Source organism: Vulpes vulpes, chromosome 1 (genome assembly GCF_048418805.1).
Source record: "Vulpes vulpes isolate BD-2025 chromosome 1, VulVul3, whole genome shotgun sequence".
Classification (NCBI taxonomy): domain Eukaryota; kingdom Metazoa; phylum Chordata; class Mammalia; order Carnivora; family Canidae; genus Vulpes; species Vulpes vulpes.
In genome coordinates, this window is record NC_132780.1 from 36,108,450 (window position 1) to 36,135,583 (window position 27,134).

Genomic DNA, 27,134 nt, shown 5'->3' on the forward strand with positions numbered 1-27,134 from the left:
GTACATTTGGCTTACTCCATGCAGGCAGAAATGTTTTCCCAGAGCTTTTAGATTGTCTTTACAGTGGACCCTCAACTCAGTTCTGTGAGGTCAGCCTTTTTTTGTCTTCTCGATGGCTTTCCCTTCCTCTCTTCTGGAACCTTCTAAATACACAGGACTGGCCCAGGGGGAGGTGGGAGAGGGCTTCAGGGATGTGGACAGATTGATAGCAACTGGAAGTTGGTTATATCAACATTGACTCTGGCCTCTTGGATTCCCTGATCTGGTCTGAAGCATGGGTAGTGTCCTGATGCCCCAGTCATTGGCTACCTTGGACCCTAATGTTTGGTATGTCACATGGCCTGCAGACCCTCAGCCACACACTCCTCTTTGCAGTGTCCTGGCATTGGTGAGCCTGTGGAGGCAGTGCTGTTTCCTGCCTCTGCCGCCAGCAGACTGGACCGTAGCTCCATTGTGCAATCTCTTAGACGGACAAGCCAGACTCTCCCCTTACCAACTTTTGAGGGCTGATTGGAAACCATAAAAACCCCATTACTTTCAATCTCATCTTGGGAGATCAGATGGAGCTTTGTGGTTCCAACATCCTCACCACTCCCCTTGGAGCCCTTCCCACCTGTTCAGCCTTCACCCTGGGTGACATCAGAGCCAGTGCTGCCACTAAACGTCCTGAGGGAGGCCATGGCCAGCACGCCTCCCCAAGATGTAGTTGGGGAAGGGGCCACCGCTTCACTTTTAGTTTCCCATAGCAGTCTCCTTTAGAAGTTCTTCTGCTTCCCATTTTTCTTCTTGGAGGCCACCAAGTCAAGGCCTCATCTGAGCCTTCATGTGGATGTAGGACTGGGGGTATCTGTCATTTGAGACAAGATCTTCTGTTGAACTTGGCGCTAGTCTCTCTGTTGTCCTTAGCCATGAGCTGTTTCCATGAAACCCACTACTTCCACCCACTCTTAGAATGAGGGACCATCACCCAAAATGAAGACATAAAATTATCATGTTGTATGATATGCATGTTGAGGTATGCCATGCATTCATGATATCCATAGTTTCCTTACCAATTTTTTAAATTATTATTTTCAGTATTCTAGAGTGAAGCCCATAGTGACACCACGTTTTTCTCTTTCCTGCACTGACACCTTATTGAATAAACTAGGAAGCATCGCGAAGATCCATAATTTGCATATTCAGGTGGGTGTTTTTCTCCTATACATGCCTCTGTCAACACCGGCAAGACTTCTCAGTACCCTAAATTCTGTTGGTAATCTCCAGTTCTTCTCCTGAGATCTTCTAGAGAAATAGCATCAAACGACAGGAAGGGCTCTTACAGACATCACCTAAATCTGCATCTTTAATTTCCCAGATAAGAAACTTCAACTTCCTTTTACCCTCGATTTTCTTTGATCAAGCATGGAGAGACAAGGACATCATATGTAACCAAGCCAGATCAATGAGACACTGCTTACCTGTTCTCTGTAGGATAAATTTAATTCATTTCTTTCCCACTTTTCTCTTTTATTTGATCCTTTTCTCAGTATTCTAGGCCTTCATTTTTGGAGGAACCACCTATTATTTGAGAAGCAAAAAGAACCTAATTTCTGCCTTACAAAAATGCATTTAACAGCCCTTTTGTTCTGAGTTTCTTAATTTAAAATCAGGAACAAAAAAGTGTATCTTACTTTGTCACTAAATGGTTGCAATTTAGGAATAAAGCACTTTTTCGAAGCTTTCAGCTGGGTTAAAATTGGGATTTGCAAGCTCCCCTTCCCCCGTCCAAGCTTCATTACAGACTGCACTAAAATTTTCCCCCTTAAGAGTTGACTATCTTGTAACAAAGGGCAAGTTAGGGAAAAGGCAACACATTGATTCTTTATCAGGGTGGAGGGTGTTTTTTTTTGTTTGTTTGTTTCTTTTGTTTTAATAAGATTTATTTTGTTGAGGCTCATTAACTATTCTCATTACCCTTCTCCCTTTTCGGAGGACTGTGGTATTTGTATTTTTTATTCAATCCCATACAATTGTAGGGGAGGAAAAAGTCTTCCTTGACCTTCTTAGAGTCCCTGGCTGGGTCTGGAGACTAAATTGACAAAGGAGAAAAGCATACAAATGTATTTAATATAAATTTTACATGATATAGGAGCCTTCATAAGGAAATGAAGACGCAAAGTAAGAAACAGGAGCATTTCTAGGCTAGATTTGGTGACAAGTGAGCAGTCATGGAGGAATATGATCGTTGTTTGGATTCTTCTGGGCACCCCTTTGTCTTCAGAGATAAGGCTGCTCCTTTCCTCCAAGTATAGGATGGGCACCCTCACATAAAAGTTTTTTGATCTGTTACAGGGATGATGGGTAGGGGAAGGTCATTCTGATCTTCAGCTATTTTCCTTCAGCTTAAAATGTACAATATACTACAGTGCCACATTTGGAGGTAGTGTGTCCTGAACTCCATGAACACAAAACAAAATCAAGTATATCTTTGCTGGAGGTGTATGCATGTGTGCATGTTCATTCAGCATTTACTCAACCTTATCAAAGTGAAAAGAATCATCGGCTTGACCTTTCTTCCCTTCAGATGCCCATGTATTTCCTTAGTGGTCTAGATTTCCTCAAGGCCAGGATAGAGCTCACCCTCTAGGTAGAACACTCTATTTTAGACTATTGCTCTTTTTTCTCTTATTTGGTTCACACTCTACCTCATGGAGAAAGGGAAATGGCTTTGCTATTCTTGGAAGTGACAACTTGCTCATGAGTTTTTCCCCCATAATATGTACTCATCACCAGTTGATCTGGAATGATTTTTGTTTTAGGCAAGGGGATGGAGTGGTTACACTTAAATGTTGTGTCTCAAAAGTACTTACTGCCCTCTCAGGGTTTATGGTGCCCTGGAGTAAGGTTGGTGTGTGGGCCAGGACTCATTTGTTTCTATTGGATGTGGATTTTTATGGGCTCTTTTTTGGTGACTTCAGAATTGTCAAACTCAGTTATTCGCAAACTGTCTTCTGTACAAGAACTTATTTTGGAAGCTGGCAAAGTGCGCAAAATGAGGACAGTGTTCTTAAGTCCCAATCCTGCTTCTTCCTGAGACACAACTTGTTTATGCCTTTTACATATTGGATTTCTATGAATTTTTATATGAATAACATATTCAAAACTGGAAGAGTTTAGAATTTAGAAAATCACTCATTTAGCCCAACCCTAATATTTGAGAGATGAGAATGTAGAGACCCAAAGGAAAGAACTGATTCACCCTAAGACAAATGACTAGGCTCAGAACTTGGCTAACATTCATCTCTCCTTGTTCAAGTTCCAGTTTTCTTATGAAAGAACCATGCTGTCTGTCCTTTTATGGCCAATAAACTCTTTTCTTAATGGCCAGTACCAGAAGAGGCAAGTTGCCACAAAAAGCTAGGTTCTTGACTCTCTTCAAGTACTTTTTATTTTTATTCATTCTTGCTATAGAAAGAACATAATATGGATTAAGGTTAGGGCTAGAACATTACATATTGATGTAATTATCATGCTCACATTCATAGTTTCTTTTTCTTATAGATGTTATGTATAATATGAATAATTGTTTTCAATAAAGCACATGTAGAATCTTTGTTGTCTTTATATAGGCAAGTAGAAACCATCCTTATCATTGTTGGGGTAGGAAGTATAATTTCTAATGGTATTTCACATTAGAAAATTGAAAATATTATTTCTTTTCTTGTAGAGCCACATAAGTGAAAATATCAGTGAAGTTGAAGCTGTGAAGAGCCTGTTTTACGATTATAAAAATTACACAGATGTGTATGATAGAAACAATCTTCTGACAGATAAGGTACATTGCATATCATGACATAATCTGTGTAAAGTATGGCATATTTATCTACATTTTAAGATCTCAATAATGGAGGGCAGTGGGGAAAAAATGAAATAATAAAATAAAATCTCAATAGTAATCTTCAGACTTCAACATGTGCGCATTTCCCAAACTAGAGTAAAGCTTATACACCACGCGTGCATGGATGTATAGTTAAAAATCGGCCTGAAGTTTCATGCGAGTAAATAAATCTAAAGACTTTGGGGGTAAGAATGTCATTTGGCCCAAGGATATTTTGTCAGTATCCATCAGAATGTAAATGTGCATTCCCTTGAGTTAGCAGATGCATTTCTAAGGATCCATTCTGTAAGGAATATGAATAGGAATGTTAATTAATGTGAAAGTCAGGAAATGTCTATCAGTGGGGGATTGTCTAGATTATAGAACATCCATAATTAAAATTTTATCCAGCATTCGCAAGAATGATGTATACAGGCTCACCAGGAAGAATGTTTATAAGGGTTGTTTGTGTTTGATGTGTGTATGTGTGGGTGCATGCTCACTTAAAAACAATGATTTGGAGGGGCATCTGGGTGGCTCTGTGGTTAAGCACCTGACTCTTGATTTGGGCTCAGGTCATCAACCCCATATTGGGGTTGATGCTGCGTATGGAGCCTGCTTGAGAATCTCTCTTTCCTTTTCCCTCTGCCCCTCCCCATTTACGTACTCTTCCTCGCTCTCTCTCTTCCTGTCTCTTAAAAAAAAGTATAAGGGAGTACAAACATTGAATGTTAAAAAACGGTCTTCCTGAGGGAGAAAACAGAAGGACTTTTTACTCTATTTTTAAACACTGTGGTATTGCTTTAAAAAATTAGTATATAATACTTTCATAACTAAATAATTTTACATTAATTAAAATTAATATAGTGAGGTGACACCTCATTACAACCATATACCCCTTGGCCTCCAATGAATTGTACAGACTGCATGGAGAGTTGAACCTACTGCAGCAAATAAATTCTACTGCAGTGAATAAATTCTTTGGGATGATGAACAGAGGGCTGAATATGACTACTTTGAAAGGTTAATATTCTACATAGATCTTGTAAATGCTACACTGTGATTTTCATCCTCCTTTACATATATTTCCATATGATTAATAAATTAACCTCCTATTTGCATGTTAATTTTATTTGCACAGAGTGTGAGAAATTTTTATTTTATTAATAATTCTGTGGTCATTGAGCTGTGTCTCCCAAAGGAGAAAGCTATTAGAAACAGGTTTTGTACTGAAAGAAAAAGAATTTTGAAAGAGTAAAGCCTTTTTATTTTATTTTATTATTATTTTTTCTTTTGAGTAAAGTTGATGCAGAGCACTACATAATGATTATTCAACTTTTCTCTGTAATGCTGTGCTCACCACAAGTGTGGCTACCACCTGTCACCATACAACATATTACCATTGACTATATTCCCTATTACCATTGATTATATTGCCTTTTATTCCCAAGACTTATTCATCCCATAACTGGAATCCTGTGTCTCCCATTCCTCTTCCTTCATTTTGCCCATCCTCCTGCCCCTTCTCTTCTGGCAACCATCACTTTGTTTTCTTTGTTTATAGGTCTGATTCTGCTTCTGTTTCTTTACTTATTAATTTTTCTTTGTTTTAGTTTCCACATATGAGTGAAGTCATATGGTATTTGTCTTTCTCTGTCTGATTTATTTCACTTAGTATAATGCCCATCAAAGTTGTTGGAAATGGAAATATCTCATCTTTTTTATAGCTGAGTAATATTACATGATATATATATATATACACATATATATATGTATATATATATATATATATATATATATATTGCAAGAAAGGCTTAAGTCTTATTCAGGAAACCCACAAATCTTACCAGGACTAAATAGAGAAGTGTTGTATGTGTTCAGTGCCTGCCTTCATGGATAATTTTGTCTTCCAAATTAATAAATATATTTCCTAATTTTGTGAAAATGTAAATATAGGTGATAAAACAGTTTGGGTTTATTTTAAAGATTTTTTTATACTTATTCATGAGAGACACACAGAGAGAGAGAGAGCCAGAGACACAGGCAGAGGGAGAAGCAGGCTCCCAGCGGGAAGCCTGATGCAGGACTTGATCCCAGGACCAGGATCAAGCCCTGAGCCAAAGGCAGATGCTCAACCACTGAGCCACCAGGTGCCTCTTAAACGGTTAATTTGGTTATGTCAATTATACTCCAATTTTAAAAAGACTTAAAAGATAGATAAATAAAGATTATTTGGTTATATGTGTTGAGAGCATCAGTGCCTGTATTTAACTAGGAGCAGAAATAAAAGCCCAACTCTTTCCAGGATTATGCTTACAACTTCCATGTCTGACAAAGGAAAACTTACCTTTAGTAAATTCTGATTAAGATAGGAATAAGCACAGCCCCACTGGTTGCTCACCATGTAGAATTAGAAAATAAAGTAACTTGGTTGTTTTCTAAAGCGGAGATGAAGACATCATAGTATCTTTGAGCTGGGTGGATATCCTTTGCTGTAGATCACCTGGACCCTCATTATTTTATGGATTAAAAAAAGAAAAAAAGTAAGATCCACATATTTGCTGAGAATTGTGTAATCCAGTGTTTTTACAGGCCTTTTTTGAAGAGTAACTTGTACATGGATTTTATACATACAAGTAATCATAAATGGTCTTATGAAGATGTTTACAGACAAGTCACAGCTTCCGTCTGTGCCTGTAACATCTTGCTGTCAGTGAAGACTATTGGAAACATTTTTAAGTGGTAAACTCCACACAGGATACTCTTCTCTCCAGACAGTGATGGCACATGGCTGCTACCTTACTGCAGAAGAACTGCAGGTATTCAAGGAACGAGGAGCAGCTATCTCACATTGCCCCAATTCTAACTTATCGTAAGTATGCAATAATTAGTTGGTAGAGTATGATCATTTGGGTTGCAAATTAGCAGCTTAAATACCTTTGTTTTCTCAGTCATGCCTCCAAATGTCCTTCTCCTAGAGTTCTGTTTGATTGGGACAGGAACCAGATAGACCACAGAGGCTCACCTGTGTGTTGATAGGGAGAAAAAGCACTCAAAAGAGGATATTTTTGCCTTTGAAGAACACAACATCTCTTAAAATTTTTGTGCAAAAAATGGGACATTAGTATAAATAACAGAAAGAGTTCAAAACCTACAGCATATGCCAGCCAGGTGTTCTCAAGAGAGGGGACTGACTTCCCATTACTTTGCATGCTTTGTAGTCAGAAAGGCCAGTGCTATGAGAAGCACTCCATGGTATATGTCATGCTGCTGGATCCAATGGAATGTCAGTTCACACAGGAGAGACCATGTCCTATTGTAATTTCCTAGAATTCAAAGCTTCATTCATAATTAGTTTTTAACCCTTTCAAAGGTCTTAAATCTTATAAGGGAGTCAGATGAAAATTATGACCTGTATCTTCAGAAAAAAGCTCATAGAGATAGAGATGTCACATCTAATTTCAGGAAATTAATAGATCCCATGATACCCATGGATGCTAGATTAAGAATCCATGTTCTAGGATTCATTACAGAAAGGATCTCATTTCTAGTGCTAGTTGATCCAGACTATAATTCCTCCCACTTAGAGGCAGGTTGAGATGGATCATTCATATATTCATTCAAGGAATTTATTTAGCTTCTACTAGATTTTAGTTTTTTTGAGGGTTACTTTGTGTCCTCTTGTTTTGAGTTCCTGGAGAAGCAGACCATGATACAATCCATGTACGAGTAGTTTATTTGGGACGTGATCTGAGGAAACACTTTTGGGGATTGATTGGTAAGACAGAGAAGGGAAAGAAGTCAGTAAGAATGTATCATCAAGCATGTGACCACTGTAGGCTCCCGAAGTTTGATTCTTCCAGAAAACTCAGGGAACCAATGTACAAAACAGACCTCAAAGTCATTCTGCCCAAGGGGTGAGGAAGCAGGGATAGTTATCCTCACAGACCTGTCAGTTATTGTGGAGGGCTGCTGGGTGAAGTGAAGAAGCATTAATTCCCTGGAACTCCTGACCTTCCTGAAACAAGGGCAGAGTAGGTTGTGTCATGGGGAAAGAGCCCCTTGGTAGAGTTGGGAGGTACTGGTGATTGGAAGTCTAGGGAGTCGGCCAGCAAAAAGGATGCATGTCAGATGTGGTATAGGAAAGGCATGAAGGCCACAGAGCTATATTTCTGGTGTGTATTGAAAGGTTCCAGAGTCCTCTGGTTTTCAGACATGATGGGGCATGACAGGGAATCTTGTCCATGTATGGCGAGGGACCATAATTATGGTCGAGCAACTGACCAGATAGGGAAAGGATTTAACATCCCATGGGTTAGTTATACACTATCTAAATTAAAAGATGATCCAGTTTTGCAAATTGAGGTTGGAAGTTAAATTTCTTTATGGATAAATTTCTGTTAGATGGTCACTGCTGTTCTTTCTCCAACAACTTTAAAAGATTTATTGCCTGTGCATTGGGGCTTTGACAATGGTAGTTAGGTGTATCTTCAAGCAAGACCACTTTGACCTTTGCATCTTCTCAGACTTCTAAGGAACACTTTAGTTTTCCTTTGTTTTTATAGAAAGGTGGCACATCTAGTAAGCTCAAGGTCATAATGTCCAGAATTCAGCCTGGAACCTTCTCTCCTAGCTGCTACGGTCCTCAGCAGCAGCCTGTGAACTCTCAGGCCCTGACTCATTAACCTGCACCTCCTTTCCTAGTAGTACCCTCTTTGATTTTGCAAGTCATTACTCACTCAGGGTAACAAAGGATCCCAGACACAGAGGAAAGATAATGCTTTATAACTTCTACTTCTTAACATAGAAGCATTGATAAGTTGGTTTAAAAAAAAAAAAAAAACACTGAAGACCAATAGACTTTTGCACTATCTGAAAGATCGACTTTCTTCATTTATTTTTCCTTATAAATGATCCCATTTTCCTTCTGTTTCTTGCTGTTCTGTACCTTCCTGAGATTAACCTCGACCCAAGGACTAAAGCTCCTTTGTGATCACCTTTTACTCTGGGATGTGTGATTGGATTTGGCTGATATGATGGGAAACATAATTTTAGTGAAATCGCCATCATTATTGCATTGGTATCCTCTTTTTTGGTTGGAAACACATGGGTCCCCTTATTCTGACTATCTCCTCTCTCTACAGGCTCAGCAGTGGCTTTCTCAATGTGCTAGAAGTCCTGAAACATGAAGTGAAAATAGGGCTGGGTACAGGTCAGTAATTTGCTATTTGGATGTGGGCAAAGTGGTCGAGTAGGTGCATAATTTTATGATGTGACTAATTTTCTTTTTTTTTTTTTTGATGTGACTAATTTTCAAGCAACAGTTTTATGTTTAAAAATTTAGTTTTATTATTTGGTAAAACTCTTGAGCTAATAAAATAGGTTGGAAGCAGGATGAAAATGTATAAAGAGGGAGGAGTGTTGATGACACTAAATTCCTGAAGGCCATTATCCTTGCTTACTGTTCAGAGATTGGGTAAAAAAGGGTAGGTCCTCCTAAGTTGTGTTAGGGGGTTTTTGTTGTTTTTTTGTTTTTTTTAATAAAAAAACTTCTTGATTTTTTTTCTTCCTCTTTTGTTTTGTCGTTCTGGCTAGATTTTGATGGTTTGGATTTGTATGGTTTTCGTTTTCAGTAACTGTCATCACAAATACTGTCTTGGAAGAAAATTATTTGATCTTGCCATAGTGAGCACAGATTCAGTCTATGCCAGTATTGAGAACTTTGAGATATATGAAGAACTTGCTTTGCTTTTGAGCAGTTTTTAACAAAATGAGATTCCAATTCCCACAGGCAGTCTGTTGTTTGCTGACTTGAAGGACATTCTAGGTGTCTGATGAGTTAGTGATGTCTCTATTTTTTACATTATATTTCAATTGTTTTTCCTGACTGTGGGCAGTGCAGCTCACTTAGAAAGTATGAGACAGGCCCAAATGCCTTGGCATATCCTCTGTGAATCTATTATTACTGTGTGTGAATAAACTAAAAATTTTTTAAATGGATGTGGGACACAAGGATTTATTTTTTGTTCTTGATGCAGTTGTCTTCCTGATACTTAAAAGTGTTGGGATGTTTGCATATTGATGATGATGGTTGTCATCATTTTCTGCAATAACTCACATCTCAGTTAATTTTATACCAGCAATATTAGTAAGAAATACAATAAAACAAAATGAATTATTCATATTTTTAAAGATATATGCTAGATTAGATATTCTCCCCAATTTTATATGAGTCAAAAGAACTACGATTTAAAAAAAAATTCTCATTTAAGTCTTCAATCACTGAGACTGTGGTAATATGTGGATATAGTCACAGGTGTTAAGGTAGTTATTTTAACTTCACAGAAAAGCTTTAACAAATAAGAAAAACATGGCCAAGAATTTTTGTTACATACTAGTCTGTTAATGAAAAATTTTGTAGACAGCTAAAAATCAGGTAGGTATTGCTTTCCAGTTTTCTAGAATTTTGGTCTCCATGATTTAAGCTCATCACATGACTTCCAGTTCTTGACTTTAAGTTGTATAGTGATGGAAAATATTTATGTAAAGTTTTGTCACTTACTAGCTATAAGAGTTTGAGCAAATTTCCTAAGACTTCATTTCCTTAATTTCTATAACAATAACATGAGTAATAACTATGTCTATCTTACAAGCTTGTTTTGAAGCTTAAATGAGAAAAAAAGTCCATGCAAAATGGTTAGCATATACTTGACAGATTGTACTAGTCAATAAATATTGGTTTAAAGGGAAAGAACAATGTTGGTGTGTTGACCAAAGGTTTGATTAAATGTGATATATTGACTTATGAATTGGGAGAGTACTGTTGCATTTTACACAATCTCTGTTGTAATAGCCCTATTTTGTTCCACTCTTTCTGAAACACAACCTTTATATACCAACCTGCCCGTTCCACGTGGCCTTCAGAAGATCATTTAACCTCACACTGTGGGCAGAGAGCAGGTCCAAAAGTGGTTTGTTCACCCTGTCTATAAGAAGTGGAGGCAGATCTGGACTTTCTCAACTATTAGATAGGAGAAACCCACATGAAGTTTAACAAAAATATTGCAAAACAAGAGAAAGTCATATCAAAAAGAATGAGGGGCACCTGGGTAGCTCAGTTGGTTAATTGTCTGACTCTTGATTTCAGCTCAGGTCATGATCTCAGGGTCCTGTGATCAAGCCCCACATTGGGATCCACAGTGGGCATGGAGGCTGTTTAAGATTCTCTCTTTCCTTTGGCCCCCCTCCCCACTCATGTGCAATGTGTGTGCTTTCCTCTCTCAAAACAAAAATCAAATAAAAACAATGAGAAGATGAGCTTATCTCTGAAAATGCTCTACTTCAGGATCTAGAAGAAACTTTCAGAAAATTGCCATCATCCATGGAGTACAAGAAGACATGGTACTATGAAAAGACCACAAGTTGTGATGGAAAAAGGAATTTTTTAAATGAAAGAAGAAAACTGAGGGAAAAAAAGAATGAGAAGCATGTAGACAATCCTACATGACGGGAGGGAGGGTAAATTTTCCAACCACTTTGGAAAACTGTTTGGCAGTTTCTTATAAAGTTAAATATACCTCTACATATGACCCAGTAATTCCATTTTGGGGTATTTACCCTAGAGAAATGAGCACATATGTTTTCAGAAAGATTTGTACATGAATGTTTATACCAGCTGCATTCATAATAGCCCCACAATGGAAACAATCCAAAATCTTGCCGACAGGGGAATGGATAAGCAAACTGTGGTGTATTTATACAGTGGAGTGCCACTTAACATTCAAGAAAGTAGGAGCCACTGATATATGTGAAACAAAGGTAAATTGAAAAATATTTTGTTAATTGAAAAAAGCCAGGCACAAAAGAGCACATGCTATATGTCTCCATATGCATGAAACCTAGGGACCAGTAGAGCTAGCATTATGTTGATAGAAATCAGAAAGTGGTTGCCAAGGGTGGGGTATGGGGGCAGGGAAGGAAAATGCCATGAGAGAGCTTGCTGGAGGGATGGAAATGTTTAATATCTTTCTGGAGGTAGTTAAATGACTGTGTACAATTGTTAGCATTGGTCAAACTGGGCACCTGCGTTCTGTGCATTTTATGTTATCTCAATTATATTTCAATTTAAAAATAACAAGCCATGTAGGAACCTATGAGGAGTAGAACGATTGCAGAAAATTAAATCAGTGATGTGGAAAACATGGTTGATCAAAGACCAAAGGGGTGTTTGAGAATGATCTACATGGAGCATAGAAAGCATAACACTAACACAGGGGGTTTTCCTGACCCACGATTCAGAATAAATGGAATAGAATTTTTGAAGAATAAATCTTTTCTGAGCTTAAGAAAGAACTGCATCATATTCAAAGAGAACTTACTCTGCCTAGGCTAAGTCATAACTGAACACATTGTGGCAAAATATTGGAATTGCAAAGAAAAAGCGAAAAAAGCCCTAAAACATTGAGGCAGGGAAAAAAATGTCAGTTATCAATAAAGCAATTAAAAACCAGTTTGGTTTCAGATATTTTTGCTGGCATGAAAAATACCAAGAACAAGAAGGAGTTTGGAGCCAAATAGTTGTTACTTAAGAATATTATATTGGACGAGATTTCTCCCTCATGTGTGAAGGCAACAAAATTCTCAGATGTACAAAGTTTTGGAAAATATTCTCCCCATGAATTCTTGGAAAAAATCACTTGAAAATCTACAGCATTCAATGAGTTTTGAGGCAAAAACGACCAAGGTCTGGGGAAGTGATGGTAAATAGTCTATCATGGAAAGCTAAGTCAGTTAAAATAGAAATAAGATTTTTAAAAATGTAAAAGTTTAAAAAAAGAAAGCAAAATCAAAAATTTATCTTAAGAGGGAGTATGTACAATGTTAGAAGTAACATTTAAAAAATATTATCAGGGGATCCCTGGGTGGCGCAGCGGTTTGGCGCCTGCCTTTGGCCCAGGGCGCGATCCTGGAGACCCGGGATCGAATCCCACATCGGGCTCCCGGTGCATGGAGCCTGCTTCTCCCTCCGCCTGTGTCTCTGCCTCTCTCTCTCTCTCTGCGGCTATCATAAATTAAAAAAAAAAAATATTATCAGGCTGTAAACCTTAAACTGTTCTCAAAAAATAAAGTCAATAAACAACAACTACAGACATATAAAAAAATTAAAATGGCAACATCAGTCAAGAAGGGCTTCCCTCAGGTTGGAAGAGGTTCCCAGGACCTGAGTACCTGATAGTTATTCTTGAAATCAAGTGCCAGGTCCTTGAGTTTGAGTGTTATATATTCCTTATACCATTTGAACATCTTCAATCTTTGATCATAAATTTTAAAAATAATACATACTCTCCAAGAAAGAACATTCCAGATATTAAAATTCTTCTATTTTCTGATTTTGTTAACAGAAACTGAGAAATTGTGGTTTATGTGTAAGGTTGAGAGGATGAAGATGTATTTGGCAAGTGGGAGCAAAACTATAAGTGTATAAAATTTCTCATCTCAGAATCATGAGACATAGTAAAAAACAGTAATCTGAAGGGAAAAAAAAATGGAACAAGTTTACATCAACAAGACCTATGAATTCGTTAAAACAAACGACATATACATGGAGCCAGAATCCCACTTTTTTCCCCCAAAGATTTATCCATTTATTTCAGAGAAAGAGAAAGAGAGAGAATGCGTGCATGCATGTACGGGTGAGTATGGGGGAGGGAGAGAGGGAGAGAATCTCAAGCAGACTTCCTGCTGAGTGTGGAGCCCCACTCAGGGCTTGATACCTGACCCTGAAATCATGACCTGAGCCAAACCAAGAGTCAAATGCTCAACTGATTGAGCCACCAAGGTGCCCCCAGAATTCCACTTTCCAACAACTGTTTCCCATCCATCTTACTTGTTCTATTACTGCCAAAGTAACAGTTCTTTGATCAGTCTACAGACTCTAAGCCACTGATTCCATGCTTTCTCAAATTCATTGTTCCACTCTTGATTAACCCATCTTAAATGCCAGAGTTCATTACCATAATCATTCCCTTGGAAACTTCCTTGCTTCTCCTGTCCTGGCTTTCTTTGTACTCACTTTGTACTCACTCAAAAGCCCAACCTCCTTGGTTATCCCAACTATTCCCCTTCTCAGTGTGTACAGCTGAGCAGCTAGAAGTTGCTGGAAAAAAAAATTCTCCAGTGGGCTTTCATTTTAAATTTTGCTCTCAAATCCCAGATGGCCCTCAGCACTACACAAATAGACAATTATGTTTCTCTAATAGGCATGTGTCCCCATATTCCAAGGCAGCCTTTTCTTATTTTTCCTAAAATTTCTACCCTGAGGGGTGTTCTGTTTCTGCATTGTACCAACCTATGACTCCTTAATATCTCCTGAGTCCAGCCCCTTTTCCCAGACAGCCGCCACCACCTGATGCAGGTTGCCATGGTTTCTTGCCTGCACTCCGCACTAGCCTCCTAATTGGTTTCATATTCATCTTGGGCCTTTTGAATCCTTCCCTTTTCATTTTTTTTTGAATCCTTCCCTTTTCAAAAGAATTACAACAAAAATCAGACCATTTCACACCCCCTCCAGCTTATACCCTTCAATGGGGTTTTGAATACACAACCCTCATTCCCAGGCACACAAAGCTCTGCACAGTTAGAGGCCCATCCACCTCCCAGCCTTGTGTCCCACCACTCCCTCTTTCCTACACTGGTTATTTTTCAACCCGCCCTAGGAGTCACACTCCTTTCTACCAAAAGACCTTTGTGTATTCTGTTCCTCGGCCTGGAATGCCCTTTATGACACTCTTTACATGGCTGACCTCTTCTCATTCCTTAGTTTATGTCATTGCCTTAAAGAAGGCTTCTCCCTGTAGAAATGGGCTTTCCACGTCCATTTTCTCTGCCATTAGCTGAATACAATCTAGAGTTAACATCTGTTGTGTGTGTGTCTCTTTTCTTTCCCCTTCACTAGATAGTTGGCCCACATGGAGCCGGTAACTTTTATTTATGAGCCTTAAATAGATGAAGCACATAGACTATGCTCAATAAATAAATGACTGTTGATGAATGAATGAATGAATGAATGTATGAATATGAAATGAATACACACATTTCCAATCATGTCGTTTTATGTGTCCATTGCTCTTTGACTCAAGTTTTTACTTTCATATGGTTTCTTTAGAGTCTTCTTGTAAGTAACAGTGTCCTTATTGTTGACTCTGGCAAAAAGTGATGGTGGTGTTCTTCATCATGGTAGTAGCCGGGCATGGGGGACCAGGAATGCATTTTCTGCAAAATTCATTCTTTTTGGTCCCTCTACATACCCCATCTAGTTTCCATCTCTTGGTCCTTATTCCTCTGCACTTATGTTATTTAATTGGATTTTCTCAGCAGCTGTTAAGATAGGTGATGTAATTTCTATTTTCTGAGAAACCTGAGGTTCAGAGTTACTAAGTAACTGATAAAAGGTCAACAAAGCAATAAAGTTCCAGATCCACAGTTTAAAACCAGGTCAGTAAAATGTGAAGCTCATTATTTCTCTTTCCACCCCATCACACTGTCTCTTGTGATATGATAAAGTGGGATTATACCTGCATTAAATGTGCTGCAGAGGGAGGAGGAAGCCATTGAATTCACTGGATAGCACAGGGATCAGGAAGTTACACTCCATGGAAATTTCTGGAACAAAAGCTTGACTCATCCTGACTAAATACCACACTCTGTGTGATCCAGGGTTCATCAATTCATCTGCCCAGTATTGTTTCTATTGTTATTTTATTAACATAACCAAAGAGTATAAGAAGATAAGCAACATAATAAGACCAGTCTCAAAATTATCTCAATAAATTGCATTGCATTGTTTTCTAATCTGTCCTTATTCTTTCTATATTGATGATTTTGATTAGATATTGAAGAAAAGACTTCTTTCTGCCATATTTCATAAAACTTGTTTTTATAACTGCAAATATTTAAGTCCTCCATGTTAATACCATCCTAACAGCATTGCTTTTGCTTTTGTTTCCTTCCAGTCTTTGTCCTCGTACAGCTGACCCTTGAACAATGTAGGGGTGAGGGACGATGACCCCTGCATATTCAAAAATCCATATATAACTTTGACTCTCCCCAAACTTAATTATTAACAATCTACTGTTGACTGGAAACCTCACCCAAAATATAAATAGTGAATTAGTTCATGTTTTGTATGTTATATGTATTATATATTGTCTTCTTACAATAAAGTAAGCTAAAGAATAGAAATTGTTACTGAGAAAATCATAAGGAGAACACCTGGTACGGATCCTTCAGTTAAGTGTCCAACTTTTGATTTTTGGCTCAGGCCATGAGCATAGGGTCCTGAGCTCAGCAGGGAGTCTGCTTCTCCCTCTGCCTTTCCCCTCCATACACACACTCAAATAAATAAATAATCCTAAAAAAATCATAAAGAAGAGAAAATGCCTTTATAATACTATGCTGTATTTACTTTAAAAATCTGCATATAAATAGATGGACCCTCACAGTTCAAACACACATTGTTCAAAGGTCAAATATATTTTGAAATATGAATTCAGTCTTCACATGTTTCCATATCCCATAGTGATAGCATTTTTGTTCTGCCTTTACATCTTAACATTTTCATTGTTCTAGCAATAAAGAATTAGTAGACAACATATTTCAAAATTTAATGTAAATTATTCCCAAATCTTATTTGTTTTCTTAGTTTAAGCTATGGCAGAATTAAAGTTTAATGGATTGTTACTAAAATGGATTAATAACTTTTTAAAAATTGTAAGTTTTATTTTAATTCCAGTTAGTTAAATACAGTGTTACATTAGTTTCAGGTGTACAATACAGCAATTCAACATTTCCATAGATGACCCTGTGCTCATTATGACAAGTACCCCCCTTAATCCCCATCACCTATTTCACACATTCCCCTACCCACCTCCCCTTTGGTAACCATCAGTTTTTTCTCTGTAGTTCTGTTTCTTGGTTTGTCTTTCTCTCTCTTATTTTTCCCTCTGTTTTTTTTTTTTTTTGTTTCTTAAATTCCACACGAGTGAAGTCATGTGGTATTTGTCTTTCTCTATGTGACTTATTCTGCTTATATTATGCTCTTTAGCTCCATCCATATAATTGAAATGGCAAGATTTCATTCTTTTTCATGGCTGATTAATATTTCATTGCATATATATTTGTATATATATTTATATATATCACATCTTCTTTATTCATTAAAATGGACTAATAAATAGATATAATAAGACTTATCAAGGAAGTGGGTGATCTTCTGACAGTACTCGAGATAAAAGAAAAAAAATTTCTATACAGGGGTATCTAAGGACATAGAAGACGGTTGAACATAGAAGTGAACTGCAATCTAGGGATTATTACTTAATAGGCTATTGCTTTTAATCTTTGAAGTGCAGGTAGACATTGAGAATTATATATATCTACCTAGGAATGCAGAAAGAATCCTGGAAATATAAAGTGTATTTTATTAGTTATAGATATATTTTTCCTATAATAAAACATACTAATTTACTTGACACTTATTATGCAACCTCATTTAGTAACTTTGGCATTTATACTTGTCAAACATAGTATTTCAATTTAATTATGATTAGGGAATTTTTAAAAAACAAAATCACTAAAAATCAGGGGTGCCTGGGTGGTTAAATGTCTGATTCTTGGTTTCAGCTCAGGTCATGATCTTGGGGCCGTGAGATCAAGCCCTGCCTTGGGTTCCATGCTCAGCTCAGTGTTTGCTTAAGATTTTCTCTCTCTTCCTTCTCCTTCTGCCCCTCCACCTATTCATGCTCTCTCTCTCTCTCTCTCAAAAAAAAAAAAAAAGAATAAATGAATGAATAAATAAATATCAAATAAATAAATAGTTGCCGGTTTTAAATTCTTTTCAATGTTACTCTGTGTCTATTCTATGTTTAGATAAAGATCTTTTCTTTGAAGTATACTACAGACTGAATATTGGTCACTAAAAACAAAAGCCCAACCTCATCTGCCTAATATTACATTTATCTCATAAGTTTTGCCTTTATTTTGTCTGCCATAGATGTGGCTGGTGGTTATTCATCTTCCATGCTTGATGCAATCAGAAGAGCAGTGATGGTTTCCAATATCCTCTTAATTAATAAGATAAATGAGAAGAGTCTCACCCTCAAAGAGGTCTTCCGACTAGCTACTCTTGGAGGCAGCCAAGGTAATGGCCATTATTTTATTTGTCTCTCAAACAGTATTTATCTATGCCAATCTGTGTTCTCGGAAGCCATACAAAGACACTCAAGAGTAGCATTAGCAGGCATCTCATATTCATGGCTGTTGCATCTCATTTAACACACTCCAAAATTAATGAGTAATGTTCAGACATGTGGTAGAGGTATCATTTCTCCAGCAAGTCCCCTGGCTTTGGCAGAAGACATGTTCGACACACAATGATATTAATTGCTTTAATGGATATTTGCAATGGTCACATGTACATGAGTTCTCTAAAATAATAAATTATTTTCCACTGAATCAAGTAACACACTCTCTATTGGCCTGATGATGATGGCATAATATTATTAGTAATAGTAAAAATAATAGCCAAGGCTTACTGAACTCTTACCAGGTAAGAGGCACTATGTATCATGCTTTCTGTGTTCTTACTCCATCCTTCCAACCACTGCCAATAATTCTATCTTACCAGCGAGGTACCTGAGTGAGGTGGACCCAACTGTCAAGCTATGGAGTACCATGGTTGGAATCCAGAAAATCTGATGCCGGAATGCTGGTTCCTATGCTTACACTGTGTTATTTTCCCACTGTGAATCCCAGCTCAAATGATGGATTTGGTTGATGTATTTAAGGACACTAATTACCCAAAGCTATTTAAAAGGAAAAAGAGTAAAAGGATAGTTGGTTAATATGTAAATACTCTTCCTCAGGTTTTTCTGGTTCTCACCTGTATAATCATTTTTTTTTACTGAAAAAAAATAGAGATTGGTCATTGTATTACTTTCAATCACTTCAGTGTTTTGGGGAATCTGAATGTATGACGGTGAAAATAGCATAATACCTCAGGGAGCTAGTGAGAAATGAAAACATTCAAGTAGAGACAGACATAGAGAGAGAGATTTCTGAGCTACCCTGGGTCTCAGAAATGGAGGATGATAGAGGCTGAGAGTATCCTCTGAAGAGAAACCTTCTGGCTCTTTGAATGTTCTGGGCTGTGATGAATGCCATACAAAACATTTCAAGGAAAACAAGCCAAGGTCATGCTCTTTGCATTTTCCTGCATCTTATGATGATGTCATTTTCTAAAGTTCCAATTATTCAGTCACCCCTGTTTTAAATAAGTGTGGCACTCCCCGTGTTTGTGCATCTGAGTTTGTGTCGATGGCCTACTACCTGATCTTCCTGGTGCAAACGGATTGTACTTAAGTGCCTTTTTAATTCTAGGCTGTCTGTGAGATGCTTCATCAGGATCCTGTGTGTCATCAAGCTGGCATGGGGTGCTTACCAAATCATTTTTATCTTGCTGTGTAGCTTTTAAATCCATTTTCTGGGCCTCTGAGCTTACTGTGATGAGATTTCTTCTCCTTAGCCTGTGCCCCTGTGAGACTACGAGTGGAATGAGATGAATGGATCGCTGTTTAAATTGTGGCATCTCCCCAGCTTATCACACAGCCTTTCCATTCATTCTCAAGATCAAGATGAGCCTAAATCACCTTCACAGGACATCTGCTCCAAAGGCAGCAAAACTGCATTTCCTGAAATGCATCTGAATTGCTCACCAGCCCTGCTGGGCCTCTTTGCAATAATCTTAATTTAAACAATTTACAAATTTGTGAGAGTGATGGTGTCCTTTTTTTTTTTTTTTTTTTTTTTTTGATTAGCACATGCCTGACTTTCCAGATTCTAATGATTAGCTCAGTTAGTGTGTATATATATATATATATATATATATATATATATCCCATCAAACTCTGGCAAATTAACATGGTTATCTGGCCTATTAAACACACAACAATTTTATGTTGAAAGCAGTCATTAAAAACTCATATTTTGTTATGCTTCATTGTCAAAGGCAAAATGAAGTATAATTGGCAAAGGAGGAGAGAATTTCCAGTGATTTTCTATTACATTTAGTCTTCCCACACAATTAGTAGGAGTCACCTAACTGCCTTTAACATTTTCTAATTACTTTTGCACCCCTGTCTTCCTTAAAGAATTCTTTAACTAAAAAATCTTGTTCTTTTCTGAGAATAAAAGAGTTGCCCTTTTAACAATCTTTTAAGAACAAGTAAGATTTCTTAATCAGTGCTTGGAGAATTGCCAAAAGGCTGATGGATATCCATACAGAGATATATAACATACCAGATATTGTCTAACGGAGATACCTGATCCAGTATTTTCACATCAGACTGTATCTTGATGGTAACGGAATTCAACCAAGACATGTAAAAATGCAGATGCACTCCAGCTGGCCTTCCTTTTATGCATGCTTCCATTGGTAGCTCAGTGTACATTTAGATCATAGGCTTTAAGGAGCTTTAGATTTAATGCTTTTATTGACTAGGAAAGCCAACCACTCCCATCTTCTGAAACTAAATCCTAAAAATGACATATGTTCTTCCTTGACATCCAATATTCATGGGACATGAATTCTTGCTATTAAGTGGATCAAGTCAATAGATAGTATTGACCTATCCCTATTTTAGAAAACCATTCTTCTCTGGCAACCAATAAGTCTGAGGTTACAGAGAAATTGGTCTGCTTTCTAAAGCATTGGCACTCTTGAGTTATAAGGATCTATTTACTTTCAGAAGTGAATTTTCTCCATTTGGAGGATTTAAACTAAGGAACTTATGATGGATATGCCTGCATTGGCAAATATGCAAAAGGATACTTATTTCTTATTTATTCGAGGTTCATTTCACTGCCAAGAAAATAGATCCTGTCAGCTGTTTCATAGAACAAAAAGGGCAAGGAAAAGAGTTGGCGTGTTGGGGGAAGAACAGGAGGGAAAAAGAAGAAAGATATTATGTCAATCGTCACGTTTTTTAGAGGGATGAATGGAAATCTTAGACCAGCTGGACTGTGAAGTGCGCTGATAGAGCTGAAATAGACGGCATCTGAATTATAGATCATGGTGATGAGGGGACCTGTTTTTATTCTCAGATTTTGCTTTCTCTGTGCTTATTCTGCTTTCTGTGTGTCAACGTTTTAGGATCTCTTAGAATGAGAGAGTTTCTCTGCTTCACATTAAGATACTAATTTTTTCTAGTGATATGTTAACTGACTCTGTCCTTCTAAATGAGGACATTTTCACCATCTGATGATTCAAAATGCTGACTGTTTATTCCTTTATTCCACCTTGTAGCCCTGGGGCTGGATAAAGAGATTGGAAACTTTGAAGTGGGCAAGGAATTTGATGCCCTCCTGATCAACCCAAAAGCATCTGACTCTCCCATTGACTTGTTTTCTGGGGATTTGGTTGGTGAAACCTCTGAAGTAAGTGAAATAAATTTCATCAAAAGTCATCTTTTTCATGAAGTAGTCACATTATCTCTCCTGGAGGAAATAAAAAACAAAAACAGAAATGGAACCATTTAAAGGGATGCAGGAGGATCTTAAAAGGGAAGCTAGAGCCTTTTCAAATTATTATAATTTGTCAATATAATGTTAAGAATAATGGTAGTGACAAAAACTTCTACTTTGAACATATTTGTATATTTGAATGTATTTGACTACAAGAAGCCCATATCTGTTTCATTAATGGAAGTAGATTGTGCCATTGAGAAATAAATTTATAAGTCTGAACTTTGCCAACCCCTAATGGCTATAAATTTACTCTTCTAAATGCACACAATATATCTTTTTCTTATTACTTTATTTTGCATTTTAGGCTGTAATCCAGAAGTTTCTCTACCTAGGTAAGTGGATATATGTCTCTGTACTAAAGAAAACCTTTCCTTGTCTCTTTCTTGCGTACGGCTTCCTGTATGTATGGCATCAGAAGTTAAACTCTATGCGTGACCATTTTATTTGATTTATTATTTTATTTTAACATTCCTCAGCATTAAGCCCATTTATGGCACACTATTTAAAGGCAATATTTGAAATGCCCAGGCTCCTTTGGAAGATAAATCCAAAGCTGAGGAATGGCAGGCCCAGGAGACGAGGCCATCATGTCCCTTCCTCCTCTGTTCACTCTGTACCCCCCACCCCAGACTGCCCTACCATGTTGTATTTGTGATAAGTTTGTGATGGAGTCTCTTCATCCATATTTGGTGTGGTTTTTTAAAAAACATGTACTTACATTCAGTTCTGTTCACTGAGAGAAATAAATGGTACTGAAGATTTTACTTTGCCTCCCACTTGGTCCAGGGAGCTCTGAGTCCTGGGTGAACTAGAGATGGGAGAGATGCAGGTGCCATTTCCAGGGCCCCTTCCTGCAGGCCCTCCATCTTCCCATGCTGAGTATGATTCTGGGATGTAAAGATGAGTGTTTCCTTTATACTCGGGGCTGGTGATGCAAACCACTCCAACTGAAAGGGCAGCCCATGGAAAGTCAACTCAAGTTTCTGTGATTTCTGCCTTTGGTGCAGAATTCAGACCCTGATATTCCAATTCAATGCAGCACCCTTCTTGGTCATGTCGCCTTGTTCAGATTATAAACAGTCTGAGAGAAAAGAGGCAGCCTTTTGTATTTTCCCTCTCAGAAGTGGTATTTATTTTTAAATCCTTTCTAGTGGCAATTAAAATATTTACTTACATAGGGGCGCCCGGGTGGCTTAGTCAGTTGGATGTGGGGACTCTTCATTTCAGCTCAAGTCATGATCTTAGGGTCATGGGATGGAGTCCCCATAGGGCTCCATGCTCAGCAGGGAGTCTGATTCTTTCTCTCTCTCCCTCTGCCCCTCCTCTCAGTCACACTCTCTAATGAATACATAAATCTTTTAAAAAAATACTGACATAGAAACATTTTATGAATGATTCCTTCATTTTTCTTTCAGGAGATGACCGAAATATTGAGGAGGTTTATGTGGGTGGAAAGCAGGTGGTCCCCTTCTCAAGCTCAGTGTAAGATCCTTGGCCTCTACCGGTTCTCCTGGGATCATGTGGTTCTGCATCTCCCTTGTGCCCAGGCAGAGTTAGGAAGTCAAAAAATAGTATCTTGTTCTTGGGATGACTATCTCTTTCTGTGTCTAGTTAAAATATTCACTTGACAAATCGTTCGAAGGAAGTTGCGCTAATCCTCAACTCTCTGGTTGGGAGGATTCGAAATGTCTCCCTTTTGAGCTGTTCAGATTGACTTTAAGCTCAAACATAAGGGAATGTTATTCCTGGTGGTGTTCTTATTATGAGATTTAAGTAAAATCGATTTCATATTTGGAAATGTGGAGAGCAAAGATATTCCTATATGGCTAGATATTTTGAGCTAATCAATGTGACAATCAGAAAATGGAAAATGAACCCGTGGATATATTTTTATGAGGGAGAAGAAGTTAGACTATGAACAAACATTGGAAAATTACTTCAGATTATATTTGAAAATTATATACTGAGCATATTAATTTTAGGAGAGAACTTATTGAATTTTAAAATGTGTTTCTAGATTGACCTTGTGTTCTGGAAATTTGCACTTAATGGAATTTGCATTTCAGAGATGTGTTATTGTTGTGCTTTTCCTTCTTTGGGGATGAAATGTCAGAAATTGAATGCCACATGCTTTCTTAATATAGTTGCGTGCTTCAAAGTGTTTGACAGAGGTTGGGTGTTAAAGATTTAAAGTCTCTTAGGAATATTATTCATATAACTACATGGCACAAATAGTGGTATTTTTGTGTATTTCAAAATCACCTTAATGTATAACTATGCGATGCTATTATTGCTTCAGTGTTATTAGAAAAGAAACAAATTCCATACTCCACTGTTGTGTAGACTGGAGTCTTCATGAACTGGGGCCAGTGCTAAGCAGCAAAGAGCTGTCAATACTAAAAGGAAGGGCTTCATTGCAATGATGTGTTCTCCCTAAGCATTATGTCATGATTGCTGGAAATTGCATACTCTGATACCATTCTGGTAGAACTTTAAAATGAGGGACAAATTCAATTAAAAATATGAAAAATCTTTAGGCCCTGTTTACTGAAAGTACTGTATTTTTCAATTTATCCTGTTCTTTTAATTCCCAATAATTTTCAGGCCATTAGGATTTTAGGAAAATGAAAACTATGTACATGTCCCACTTAATGTTTATATGAATGGGACTTAATCTCTCAACTAGGCATCTAGGAACATTAAACAAAGCAAAGAGTATTTTTATGCCTCCTAATATAGTGTATATTCCCATCACCCACAATAAAAAGCAAATTGACTTCTTGATAAACCCTGAAGAAGTATTGATGTGAGTTTCTCATTTAATTCCATTAATACTTTAAACTGACATGGAAAAGGAATAAATCTTCTTAATATATCATAACACTGATACCTAGGGGTTAAGTGTAACTCCTTATAATTTACCTTAGAGTAAAGAACTTTATGTGATATAATAGAGTTAACTCCATATTGACAGAACAAAATTCCCCCACTTGTACTAGAAATTTTATCTTCACAGAAGTTATGCTGAATCAGCAGTAATTTGCCCACATTTTTTTGTTTTTCCTGGTGGAAACACTTTTAGATTTGATTGTGTATACCCACCACCCAATGACAGAACAGATTTTTGGTCTTATTTTTATTTTTTTAAAGACTTTTCTTATTTGAATATAGTTGATACCCAATTTGGGCTTATTGAAAACACACAAGCAAACAGAGTTTGTGTTGTGGGATATAAAGTAACTCCATAAATTTAGTTTCCAGCGTCCCATTCCTGTATTTCCAGAATTCCCACTTTCTGAGCTATGTCAGAAAATGCTCCACTAGTCCCCTTACCCCTCCCCTCCCCTCCCATTCTCTGTAGTGCTGGTGAGTGTCTCCTGCTCTGTCCCCTGATCCCTGCTAAAGGAACATGGTTACCTGATGTCTAACCCACATGAGTGGGCTTAAGAATTTGGAGAAGATGTGCAAGATCCCCTAATAGGCAGCAGCTATATGCCCAGCCTTTGCAAGTTCCTACACCTTTATCTTCCTTAAGGATGTACATTTTGATGATGAGCATCAGTGTTCATTTGGATGAAGGTTTCACATGCAGTGTATATAAACAAGCACGGCAGCAGCAGCAGGAAGAGTGACCATCTACAACCAGTCTGTCAAGCATTACATTTATCCCTGGGAGTATGTTAAGACCTGAGTATCTTTCCTAGTAAAAATAGAATGTGTTGACATGTTTATGTGTAGTTCAATCTCCCTGCATCTCTTATAACTTGTGTTTGGTTTCATCAAGGGCAGTGTTTCTGAGTGTCACATTTGCTTTTTTCAGTATGACTGGCATTGGCCGTACATGTGGCTAGATGCTCTACACTTGGAAATGTTGGCTTTGCCTACTGTGGCTTGACTTTCTGAATCGTGGCAAGGTGGTATTTCAAGCCCAACTCTATTTGTCACTTTATGTCCGGATATTTTGCTCTCTGACAGGAAAGAAAGAATTAAGACTTATCAGGCTCCTGACCTCACTTTGCACTATTTTCCTCCGCTCTCATGGTATTTTTAATGGAATACTCTTTAATGGGTAAAAATGGATTTAATAGTGCTGATAGTCATACATTTAAAAGATATTTTCTACCACAGAACACAAAAACAGGCTAATCGGCTAAGGTGAATTTAATTTCCAAAAGGGAATGAAACATGGGATTAGGACCTGAGAGGTTGTCCTGGTCATTGTAACCTGAGGCTGAGACTGCTCCCTTCATTGGCTCCTTTTCTGATTTAATTGTCAAAGGTTCTGGAATCCAAGGGAATATTTTAGAACTAGCTCCCTTCAAGCCAGGAGGAGGTCTCTCTAAGCTACTATTGTGAGCATTGAACCCGACTGAATCTCTTTTTCACATCCCTGAGAAGTGGCTGGAAAGTGGTTGGAAATATTCCTGTTATGCTTAGCTGATTTTGGACTGTGCCCTTGAACATCCCTGTTGGCAACTACAGCTGAGATGTCAGAGAGGTGACATAATGGATGTGAGATCCAGCGATGTATTTTGAATCTTCACTCCCTTCCAGATTCTTCCTATTTTTAATTTTTTCACCTCAGAACTAGACATATGGAAAGCTTTCAAGGCAAGCTGGAAGGCACATTATATTGATTCTACCTTGTGCTATACATGGAAGATATCCAGAACTGGATGCTTCTGTAGCCTAGTGGACATCTTTACATTGTTGTCCATTTTTTTAAGTTGATAATATTGTTGGACACATTCACATGTCTAAAAGGAGCATTCTGAGTTTTTAAAAGGTAGGCTAAAAAATGTATCATGGCAGTGTCTTGAAATAATTTTCAAATTACATGGATTGTTATGAGCTTCTGAGATTTTTTTTTTTTTAAGGCTCAGAAGAGATATTTGCAATTTCAGAACAATCTAGCCCCTTTAGGTATGATTTTGGACCCTAGCCCTTTTCAGTGTCTCCAAAGAAAAAGTGTGGAAAGAATTGCACTGATGAACAGATGCTATCAGAAAGCCCTCACATTGGACCCCCTGTGTGTTTTCTTGCTCAGCCTCTCCCATTCCCTCCCACAGCCTCAGGGGTGAGAGATCTAAGAGCTGAGGGGTTAGTTTGTATCTCTGATCCAAATTTACTGAAATGCAAAAGTTGAACAGGCCAGTAAATGGAACTCAGTGTAAATTCCAAGACGGATTTCAGAGTCCATGCAGAGCAAGTGACTTGAACAGATGTCATGTGGCATTGACTTACCTATTCATTTCCTATTCAAAAGCCTGTCAGAAAGCATTCTGTATCAAAAACCACCTAACATTGTATGTTAAACTCCTGATAGCTGCTCTTAAGAATATATATGTGTGTATTCATGGGGACATTTTTACCTAATATTTGTATGATTTGCTTATTGTTCACGTGCTGAGTGAGCTCCTTTGTGCTTCAGACAAAAATAAATGAGATTTTGTGTTTACATCTTTTGTTGTTGTGAATTCTATCACTCTGACAGAAGGGAGATTAATCATACAATGTTTTTCTCCTTTTAACATGAATTTTTAAAAATAGAATAGAATATTTAGCTATGGGCCAACATGTATCTTCCCTTTTGTGATAGACAATATACATGACTTAAAAATTAAGCTATAATGCCAGCCCTTAAAATAGGATTGCTATTGCTTTTGATTTCAGCATAGTTAAATTTCATATTTTC

The 27,134-nt window shown here is 37.6% G+C and overlaps 1 protein-coding gene across 2 annotated transcripts in view; it reads left to right on the plus strand.

The window, feature by feature from the left end:
- The window catches only part of GDA (guanine deaminase), an 81,324-nt gene extending 54,427 nt beyond the window's left edge, over nucleotides 1–26,897 (plus strand). For both annotated transcript variants that reach the window (XM_026001551.2, XM_072762625.1), the window contains exons 7-14: nucleotides 1,078–1,185; nucleotides 3,710–3,817; nucleotides 6,634–6,731; nucleotides 9,004–9,071; nucleotides 17,910–18,056; nucleotides 21,219–21,349; nucleotides 21,744–21,771; nucleotides 22,855–26,897. In XM_026001551.2, the coding sequence (XP_025857336.1) occupies nucleotides 1,078–1,185; nucleotides 3,710–3,817; nucleotides 6,634–6,731; nucleotides 9,004–9,071; nucleotides 17,910–18,056; nucleotides 21,219–21,349; nucleotides 21,744–21,771; nucleotides 22,855–22,925 (759 nt within the window). In that variant the 3' untranslated portion in view covers nucleotides 22,926–26,897. The remainder of the gene's footprint in view (nucleotides 1–1,077; nucleotides 1,186–3,709; nucleotides 3,818–6,633; nucleotides 6,732–9,003; nucleotides 9,072–17,909; nucleotides 18,057–21,218; nucleotides 21,350–21,743; nucleotides 21,772–22,854) is intronic.
- The last annotated feature ends 237 nt before the right edge of the window (nucleotides 26,898–27,134 follow it).